Below are 11,027 nucleotides of genomic sequence, written 5' to 3'. Positions count from 1 at the left end.
AAGAAATGCAAATACCTCGTTAAATATACATTCTTCTGTTAGATTCATGTACATTACTAATTCAATAAATAAAATGTCGTCAACACACACACACATGTCGCTAAAGCCACCAATTATACATCCCTAACTCCAAAACTGAATACAAATCTCACCACATACTAGCTTTTCTTTATCTATGCGGTTGTAAAATAAATAACCCAATTCATAAACGAATTATATATTCCAGTATTTATTTTTATTTTATCGTTTCCTTTAAATGAAGAGCATATTAAGGACTTGTTTAATTCGTTGATTTGAATTTTTAATTTGAGTTGAGATGTTACTTTATATGAAAATTTTTTACTGTAACAAAAAAGTTAGATGTGATTTTTTTTAGAGCTTTTTACTGTAACAAAATTCAAATTTTAAATTTAAATCGGTGAAATGAACGAGACCTAAGAGTTTAAATACTACCAAAATACCAGTAAATTCGATTAAAACAAAAACTGTACTTAACAAGCTATTTTCAGAACAGATGCAAATCAGCCGCTTCTATTGCTTTATAATTATCAATGACAGAATAAAAAATGAACCTTATCGAAAATTCATCCGTGCGGAAAAGGAGCAGCACTTCACGAAGCCATGTAACTCCAAAATTTTTGTATCAGTAACATTTGAAAAAAAAAAAAAAAAAAAAAGTTTTACCTGTGTTGACTCTTGAAAAAATTTTCAAGTGGCCATTGCTACAGCTGGAAAATGCTGAACACTGACCGCGTTATAACAACGGCTGCAAAGAGTTGGGTGCTCCGAAAAGGAACCGACTTGAAGCGAGAAATTCCAGCATCTTTCGCACTTACCGCCCTCGGCACGGGATACACCGATCCAGACTTTAGTTTTCCCTTGGATAAGGCATTCTCCAGTGTGTGGAACGTTCCCAGTAAGCTCATTTTCCATGGATGGAAGAATCTCTGCCTGCATATATCATTAAAAAATAATTAACATGTAAATACAGAAACATGTTCAGATGTAATTAATGCATGCAACAAGAAAATTACCTGAGATGTAATGAAAATTCGATGCAATGTGTCCGCATCATTGTTGGCTTCACACATTTCACGTAATCTTGAGGCCAGTCGGGCATCGGAAGTATGGAGATAAACTTTGGCCTCCAAACTGGAGCCGATCAACTTTCCAGTACGAGCAACCTCCAGGACTTTATTCACCTCGGTTCTCAGCTGGTCAAAAGTGATTACGATTGGGCACGAGCAAGCAAAACAACGTTTAAGATGTGTATCCATTCAAACATGAAGTTCAATAAGACTGATTTGTTGTATTACCTCAAGAATTTTTTCCCAGAAATCCACTTCTTCAGCTGGGAATGAAAGCCGGGTTTTGTTTGAAGCCGGCCAGCTCGATTCGAAAACAAACTCAGCGATAGATCCATCTTCTTTGGTATACTTGAAAGGGAGGTTCTGCCATACGTCCTCAGCCAAATGCGGCAATATAGGAGCTATCACTCTTACAATGGAAAGGAGATGTGCTTCAAGAACCGTTTGACAGCTTCTCCTAGTGGAACTTGTTGTACCCCTGTAATATCAATCTCTTTAATTTTACACATGTAGCGGATGCTTCTATTGTAGTAAAATTGGCATGTTTTTTATATATATTTAGCAGCTCCTACATTAAACTATCTCCTTGTTCACATATCTTAGGACCATCTTAGTAGGAGAAAAAAGTTTGAGTTATGCGAATAAAATAAAAGAAAAAGTGCCCAGAATTGCAAAGCATGTGTTGGCAACAAGATCATTAATGAAAAATGGCAGGAAGGAAATAGGACTAACTACAAATTTGTAGATAGAGCAGAGAAGAATTACCCCACATAGAGGCGATCTTTGGCAACGTCAAAGTAGAAGTTTGAAAGGTCAACAATGACAAACCGTTGAATGACCTGGAAATAAAAAGAGAGAATATACTAATCAAACTGTTTTTTTTTTTTTTTTTTTTTTTTTTTTTTTTTTTTTTTTAGAAAAAAAAAAAAAATAAAATAAAATTTTTTTTTTTTTTTTTTTTTTTTTTTTTTTTTTTTTTTTTTAAGAGAGAAAAGCAAACCATTATATCTCTCTTCCTCACTCTCACATTTATACTACTAACTACAAGATGATAGCTCCAAATAGAAAATCAATGATATCAGAGAAATTTTACCTGAAAGATCTTGAAGAACTGATAGTTTTCATAGCTCTCTCTAATGCTCGTTACAACATTTTCAAGCTGAAATAGGGCATGCCGATCGATCATGGGAAGATCGTGGTATGGGACAGCATTATCAGCCTGCCAGGACGGTAGAGTTATATATAATATACACTAAGTAGAAGCAACAAATAGATAGATGGAACTGCAGCGTACAGCATTGCCACACAAGTGGAAATAAGAGGCAGTATTTGTGAAAAGAGATTTCAGGTAAGTAGGAAGGATGAATTTGGATCCTGAAGGCTTAGCTCAAAACCAATTATAACTCATATGAAACATACATGCCAATCATGTAGATTTCCCAAAAGGTATCTCAATGTTCCTCGTAGCTTCCGATAAATGTCTGACATTTGGCGGAGAACTTGAGGACCAATCATTACATCACCTGTATAGTCTACACTGGAAACCCAGAGTCGCAATACATCAGCACCATAACCAGGTGCTTCCTGCCAGTAAGAAACAAGACCATTACGCAATCCGCTCATATATTCCTTTAGGATGACTCAATTGTAAAAAGAGATGCAAAACATTCAAAATTGACTGACCTTTTGGTTTTTTCCTCCTACTATCACACTTTGTGGGTCTACAACATTACCCAAAGATTTGCTCATCTTTAGACCCTTCTCATCCAACACAAATCCGTGAGTTATAACACTAGAATATGGAGCCTGTCCTGTACCAAAGATAAGTGAAAAAATTCATGCAGTGTCTAACTGATTAACAAATACCTGTAATACAAAATCCTACTTGGTTTAGGAATTTATAACTAGGAAAAAAAAAAGCACTAGGATCAAAGGACCGATCAGAATTTTACTGGACTGCACCTCTCTGCTCTACTGTAGTTAAGGGGCGGAAGACTAGTAAGCAGTCAAATATTCAAATCCAGAAGATCTAACCTTAGAACTATTCTTTTTCATATTCATGGAAGTGTGATCTATCTTAGGAATGGGTAACAAAATATCCTTAAACCATTCTTTATGATGTACACATCATTAAAAAAACAAAGATATTATACTAAATACTAAAATTTTTAAATGTAAAAAACATTATAAAGCGGGGAGATATTATTATGTCCAGATACCACCTTTCGTAGCAATGCTTGTTAATAAGGAACTCTGGAACCACCCACGATGCTGATCTGTGCCTTCCACGTACAGATCTGCAGGAAAACTCAGGCCATTCCTTCTTCCCAAAACTGCAGCCCAAGAAGAACCTGAAATAGAAAGAATTTAACATCAGAATCCATTAAAAGAAACAATTATAAATGAAGTTATGGATAATTATAAAATGCTGCGACAAAAATGAGAAACCAAATGCAATTATGAACATGCATCAGGAATCAACAGGATATTGATGAGGCAATTGGCATAAAAAAATTGCATATATGCAGTTAAATGCATCACTTTACACTTAATTGCAATACCTGAATCAAACCATACATCCATCGTGTCAGTCCCCTTCACATACTCTGATGCTTTATCACGATATTTACCAGGGAGAAGATCCTCCACCTTCATGTACCACCAGGCATCACTACCCTTTTGAGCTATTATAGCTGCCAACACGAATAACTTGAAAGAATAAGATTTTGTTCACCTTTAACAGCTCCATCAAAGTAAGAGATGATCAAATGCAGAATATCCACATGGATCATTCCATCTATCCATGCACGTTGTGCGCTTGCTCATTAAGAAGTTGGCACAAGTGAGGATGGGTCGGAGAGAGAGAAATCTTGAACTCAAACTGCAAGTCGTGAGGAGGAAATGATTGCTATAAGTGAATGGCTCTTACACTTTATGTGATCAATAGTTTCTTCATTCATTAGAGGTTCCTTTGTTTGCACATGATAAAACACTGGAATTGGAACACCCCATGTCCTTTGCCGAGAGATGCACCAATCAGACCGGCTAGAAGTCATTGCAGAAATTCTGTTCTCCGCCTGAAGAAAAAAATGCTCATTCACACACACGAGATAACACCAACACAATATGAATATGGTTGAGAAGAAAAAGTAGCCTAGAAAGTTATGAATAAGTCCCACATGAAAACTAAGTACTGACAGATTTCACGATGTTTATCATCAGCTTTACATTCACAAACACCATTTAAGAACTTTGCCAGGAAATTAGATGTTTTGAGGAGTCCATTTCACGTCTTCCAGAGGAATGAAAGAACACTGGTATTCTTGTAACAAAATGAGGAATCCCTCGTACATTTACCAGTATCACCTTTTCCCTAGTGGCTACTGAGTTAGTACCCAACGCTACAGCAAAGGAACAACCATTCCATCAACCCTAGATGATAACCTTTTCTTTATTTTATTTATACAAACTAAAGAAAAAGGCAGGAAAATATATATCACGCTGTGCACCAGTGATGAGTTATATCAAAAAGATGAGAACCACAAATTTCAAAATCAAAAGAAATAGATGAGCCAAACATGCAAGTCCAGTCCAGTGCCTATGACATTTATGCAGCTTAAATGAATACCTGAGCTGGAATCCATTTTACGTGACCAATAGCATCCATGGCAGATTGGCGAAATCCTTCGACTGATGCAAACCATTGCTCAGTTGCCCTAAATATCGTAGGCTTTTTTGTTCTCCAATCATATGGATACTTGTGTGCTTCAAAAGAGCAAACGGAAAAGTTCATAACCATAACAGGTCGCAGTACTTCATCATTGGTTCAAGCAAAAATAAAAGAAGACTTACCATAAGGTTCTTCCATTATAAGTGACAAATTTTCATCCAAATATTTGACAACAGCAACGTTGCCATCTGCAAGCACATCAAGCCCGTTGAATTGTCCAGCTTCTTCAGTGAACTTCCCATCATCATCAACAGGAGAAAGAATTGGCAGTCCATACTTCAAGCCAGTCACGTAATCTTCCTGACCATGACCCGGAGCTGTATGGACCAGTCCAGTTCCTGACTCTGTTGTAATATAATCTCCTCCAACAACAACTGGACATTCCTTATTACTGATCGGATGAATATACCTGAAACCGGAATTAGAAAGCACACTTTAGCCAATAGATGGTTCATTTAAGTACACATCATTTTATGAAATGAAACATGCAATAAAAAATAAAAGCATTAATCAGGTTTGGGTTTCTAGCATCTTCTGTCACCTGCAGTTTTCAATATCTGAACCCGACAGTGTTTTTCTGACAACGAGCTTCACACTCCATTTTGCCTCTAATGTTGGCACCAGATCTAAAGCTACAATCAGGAAAGGCTTCTTTTTCTCCTTCAGAACATTTCTGAGCTGTCTCTTTTTACTTCCAGCAGATAAAGATGCATCTTCTGAGAGTGTTTGTACTTCAACTATGGCATATTGAAGCTTGGCATTCACAGCAACAGCTGTAAATATGATAACGGCAGAATAATTGTAAAATTATCAAGATTGCTCACATCATGAGATGACCACATTTAAGAAACATTGAATCTATGGCATACGAGAAGATAAGGAAAAACAAATAAACTATTGACAAATTTGATATGTTATGGCTCATGAATGTTTATATATGATGACAACACATGATTTTCTTCAATTTAAGTTTCTCAATTCACCCCTAACGGACAAAAGAGTATTAGACCGACTGAAATGATAAGAGATTTTCAGGCATTGACAATCTCAAAAGATTGTTTAAGTACAAAAGCAAAACCCACCAGCATTGGCTGGAATAGTCCATGGAGTTGTTGTCCAAATAGCCAAGCACAAATTTGGGAGATACTCATTTAATATGCCACCCAAAACTGGAGGTGCAGTCACTAATCTGAAAATGGCATATATACTTCTTGAAACATGCCCCTCTGGATACTGCATAATGAAATTCCAGTTACGTACTAAATCAAAGTAACATGAAGCATAACTTGAGTATAAGCCTCAAAACTTTCAGAAGTTGAATGACTTACAAAGTGCTTCTTTGTTACGAAAGAGGGGAATATGCGAGTGTATTTATAAGAGTCAAATCTTGTCGTTCGATTTTTTTTCCCTAATGTCTCATCAAATAACTGGATAGTGAAAGCTTTAAACTGATCCCAATTGTGCTTTCACTTGGATAAAATAGGTTTGGAATAAACAAAGTAGCTCAGAGGAAAGATTGTTGTTGAGAATAAATATGATAGCATGGTATAATTTGCACATGGTCTAGCTAAAATCTGAATACTCAAAAGCTCTTCAATGGTATAGGGGAATTCCTTAGTTTAAAAATGTCTTCAGTTGCAAACTCGTTTATGTTAGATTAAGCAGAAAATGACAAGTGAATAGATGTACCTCCAACTCTGCCTCTGCAAGAGCAGTCCGTGACGAGGGACTCCAATGAACTGGCTTTCTACCTCTGTAGATATAACCTTGTATTGCCATCTGGCCGAACACTTCAATCTACAAGATTATACAACACACATGAAACCAAAAAGTGGGACAATCAAATATAAGATCAAAAATTCAAAGGAATATGTAGGTTGAATCTGAAGCAAACTGCTTAATTGAATGCTAACTGTCCAGAAAAATTCATCAAGAATTGTCGAGTATAATACAATGTTACCAACAATCCTCTGTACTTCCCAATATATATATATATATATATATATATAGTTTCTCCAAAAAAAAAAATCTATAGTTTCTCCAAAAAAAAAAATTCTATAGTTTCTCCAAAAAAAAAAGGAAAAAGAAAAAGGTTGGACAAAGGCAAAAGATGATCCAAAGCAGTAAAAGTCTGATTTAACTCGCCCACAGTTGTAACTTGAATGGAGCTGTAATTGTTACCTGCGCAGCTTCATATTCTGGATCCAGAGTTAGGTAGGGATTATCCCAGTCCGCCCATACTCCATAGCGCTGAAACATCAGATAATTAATTGATAATACAATTAATTTCTCAAGTAAATATCCAAACTCCTCAGTATAACTTTTGTAATCAGATCTTTGAAGACAGGACTTGCCCCTGACCAATTCGAAACAAAAATAAATAGAAACATAGTTCCAATAAATGGAACCCATGGACCATATTCTTCTCCAATCTGGGGTCCAACATCATATACATTCTATGTGACAGGGAAAAACAAAGTCACCAAGTAAAATCGCAACAATGTACAAATTCAGATGTCAACCTACAAAACAACTAACTGAGATGTGTTACCTTAAATGATTCCATCTGAGTTTTGACAGTTCCTTTTGCAAATTTAGCTGCCTTTGCTCTCAATTTTATAGGCGTGAGATCCTTTCTAGTAGTTTCATCCAGTGACTGCAGAACTAATAATTAAAATGTCGACCAAAGCATGTATTAGGATCTTATCCTTAATCTCCACAATACTCACAGCAAGAACATTTCTACTTTTATCCAAAATCAAAAGTTAAAAAGAATTGCCCCTTAGGCTCTAAATACATATATTGTCGTCTTGCAAAATTAAATTTCCTCTCTCCAGCCAGTGGCATGACATTTCTTAACCAAGATTCCTTATTAAAATCGGAGCCATAGAGGTAAGGACATCACTATCTATAACGTCATGATCATTTTAAATTTGTACTCATCCTTTTTCACTTGTGCTCTTACTTAATCAGTTTTTGGAGCAAGTTTCTAGTTATTCAAAGCTCATCGAAGGTGTCATCAAGAGCAGTAGAATGCAAGTCATCTCAATGTGAAGATAATAACAAAATGAATATCGAAATACAAGTCATCGGCCAACACTAGTAAAAGTGAACTGCAAAAGGGATACTTGCCTTTCAACTCAATTGGTAAGCCATGACAATCCCAACCAGGGATATAATGAACTTTATAATTTTGAAGAAGCTGTCGTAGGAAAAGAAAAGAAAAAAGAAACACATTATGCTATTTTCCAGTAATATCTTAAGATCTTTTTTCTTTTTGGGCTGGGAAAACAATAATGATCACCAATCAATGTGTTAGAATATTGGTTGAATCAGGGAAGGCGGGATGAAAGCTTAAGCAAGAGTTACTGCAAGGCTAGAAAGCATAAGAGTGGAAGCTCAAAAGCAACATAATGGGCAGCGTAGTTAGGAAAATGACATACCTTATAACGATTAATCATATCCTTCAAAATCTTGTTTAGAGCATGTCCCATGTGAAGGTCACCATTGGCGTATGGAGGACCGTCATGTAGAATGAAATTACCCTGAAAAAAGTAACTAAAAGTAAGAATACTCATCCAAAATAGAGAACCAAGGTGAACTTAGAAACTCACCCCTGAATTTTTATCAACAACTCTCTTGAATACTTCATTGTCATCCCATATTTTATGAAGTTCAGGCTCCCGTACTAAAGAGTTTGCTCTCATGCCAAATGTTGTTTTAGGCAGATCAACCGTGTGCTTATATTTTCCATCTTCTTGCTTTCCCCCTAAACAAACACAGGCAAGCCACATACTCAGAAAAATCAGTCCACCTTTATTTTTCACGAAAAGACTCGATACAGTCAAACAATCTTATAGATCTATGCAACATATAAACATCCGACGCAACATCTTCCAACAAATGCTTTCTCAGTAAGAGTATATTTAAGAAAAGTAACACAAGCACACATTATAGACCCACCTTCAGCTGCTTTCTTTGCAGCCATAACAGGTCCTCTTGACCTTCGCTTTGATGAATTGAACTCGTCACTAGAATAATTGGAATAGTGTTTCATGTTAAAGAGGGTGAACAAATAGCTTCCTTTGGGATGAAAGGAGCTTAGAGAATTTTTCCTAAAAGACGAGCAGGTTCTTTTTGACAATACCTAAACACAAAAAAACATAATCCGTCAGTTGTGAATCTTGACTATTTACACAATCATGAAACTAATCAGAGTCAAGAAATTGCAATAAAATGAACAAAATACAGGAAGCAAAATGAGGAAACTTGTACAACAGGAAAGTTGATCTCAGAAACTGAAGCAGATTTCCGTTCACATAATTTGGATTTTTTAGATGAAACATCCCATGCTGAAGGAAATAATATTGTGAGTTTCAATTAAGACAAGAACATTAAGACCAAGGCCTCCAAGATACTTGCAACTCGTTTCTAAAAAAGACCACAAGTATGATTATAAAATAACCTCTGATAAACTCTAAAAGCATCTTGACTAAAAGATTAAAATGGAAACACCCCCCCCCCCCCCAAAAAAAAAGGAGAATTGGACCTTTCAACTAATCGAAGACGCCACATCAGTCATTCTTTGACAGTTCAAGGAATTAATGCAGAGAAAAAAAAACTCTGGAACTCATAATACGAATTTCGGATTAGCCTCTGAACAGGAAGGAAATCATCTCTCAAATTTCAAAGTAAAACACACTTTATCAAAAAGAAAAAACTAAGTTTACATATCTAGTATTCTAAGATAACTCATTTCTCAAACCAACAATGCTTGAGAGAGAAAGAGAGAGAGTCTATCAAGCATCTCACAAACTCATAAAATAATAGGAAAGATCAATAAGCAAAAACAACATAAAGTGCTTCCTAATGAATCTAAATAGACCTAAACCGACAAGCTCCAACTGACTTGATAATCAAAATCCTCAACCATTTCACAATAACCGCACATCTTTTTTGACAATAACCGCATATCTTAAACACAAAGCATTTACTTCCTTTTAAACCTAATCCACAATCTCTCATTAATAAAAAACAGTAAGCACACATAAAAACAGACCATTTCAACTGAATGCTTGGTAAGGTGATAAACTGAGAGAATGTAAAATGGCAAGCTCAGAATCTTAGCGAGTCCAAAATCATCAACTCATAGCTTAAAAATCGATCAAACACCTTTAGATTCATAAGCCAATTAGGAAGATTAATCAGAAAGTAATCTTAAATGTTTTAGGATGAATTTAAACATATCCAAACCTACAAGCTCTAGCTTACTCGTAGGCAAAAATATCAACCATTTCAGAACAACCACGCACAAAAACCTCATTCATAGCATCCGAATTACAGAACACACTGAACACTCTAGGCAATAGACAAGTTAACCGAATGCTCCATTAGCTAACCGAATAAATCGAAGGAAAGTAAAATGCAAAACACTCTAAGAACCTTACTGGCAAGTGGCAACCTCAACCACTGAAAATATCAATGGAAAACCTCAACGATTCAAAAAACCGATTACAAATCTAAGGTGTTCAACAACGAGTCTTGGTAAATTCAAACACGCAAACTCCAACTTGCTTCACAATTATCAAAACCCATTTGAATCCATGGAATCCAAAGCACATTAACTAGCTATGCTCTATTTGCTAGCCGAGAAACATAAGGAAAGTAGAATACATCACTGAACAAAATCTATCAGAAACCGATAACAAATCTAAAGTGCTAAACAACGAGTCTAGATAAACTTAAACCTACGAACTCCAGCTTGCTTCATATTCATCAACGATTCCACAACAATCACGCATGAAAACCTAATCCATAGAATCCGAAAAACAGAAAAACACAAAACAGAGGAGCAAAATCAGCTCAATGCTCCGTTTGCTAACCGAGAAAACCGAAGGAAAGTATAATAATAATAAAAGGAGAAACGAGCTGAGAATCGCGGTTTCCTTTTTGTCTCGGACTTTCTCGGGATCCAAACGGAGGTCGAAGCGCGAAGAGAGAAATGAGAGACGAGAGATTCGAAGAAGAGGAAGAAGAAAAGTGCGTAAGAGAATAAAACGGAGAGCATTTATATATATACGAACCCGATAGGGAGAAGTGGAGAGGACGGCCATGGTGGCGTCAGCAGGTTTGAGAGGGGGAGAGTGAGAAGCGAAGGATTTTAAAAACAACGACATTTTTTTTTTTTTTTTTTTTTTTTTGGTTTGGTC

General features: G+C 36.0%; 1 protein-coding gene across 1 annotated transcript; it reads right to left on the bottom strand.

The window, feature by feature from the left end:
* Positions 1-529: 529 nt before the first annotated feature.
* LOC21406285 (isoleucine--tRNA ligase, chloroplastic/mitochondrial) lies at positions 530-11,027 on the bottom strand. Its single transcript, XM_024166904.1, has 22 exons — positions 10,902-11,027; positions 8,782-8,965; positions 8,433-8,587; positions 8,262-8,363; positions 7,951-8,020; positions 7,370-7,482; positions 7,000-7,068; positions 6,508-6,615; positions 5,901-6,051; positions 5,360-5,591; positions 4,941-5,227; positions 4,717-4,853; positions 4,018-4,165; positions 3,650-3,781; positions 3,311-3,439; positions 2,772-2,899; positions 2,508-2,672; positions 2,182-2,307; positions 1,854-1,927; positions 1,317-1,566; positions 1,035-1,214; positions 530-951 (listed from the first exon to the last, which is right to left on the bottom strand). Exons 1-22 carry the CDS (start codon positions 10,992-10,994, stop codon positions 709-711), a joined length of 3,276 nt encoding a protein of 1,091 aa, XP_024022672.1. The 5' UTR covers positions 10,995-11,027; the 3' UTR covers positions 530-708.

Source organism: Morus notabilis, unplaced genomic scaffold (assembly GCF_000414095.1).
Source record: "Morus notabilis unplaced genomic scaffold, ASM41409v2 Scaffold156, whole genome shotgun sequence".
NCBI classification, from domain to species: domain Eukaryota; kingdom Viridiplantae; phylum Streptophyta; class Magnoliopsida; order Rosales; family Moraceae; genus Morus; species Morus notabilis.
Note: the sequence above shows the minus strand (reverse complement) of the source record. Positions and strands in the feature narration are given on the sequence as shown.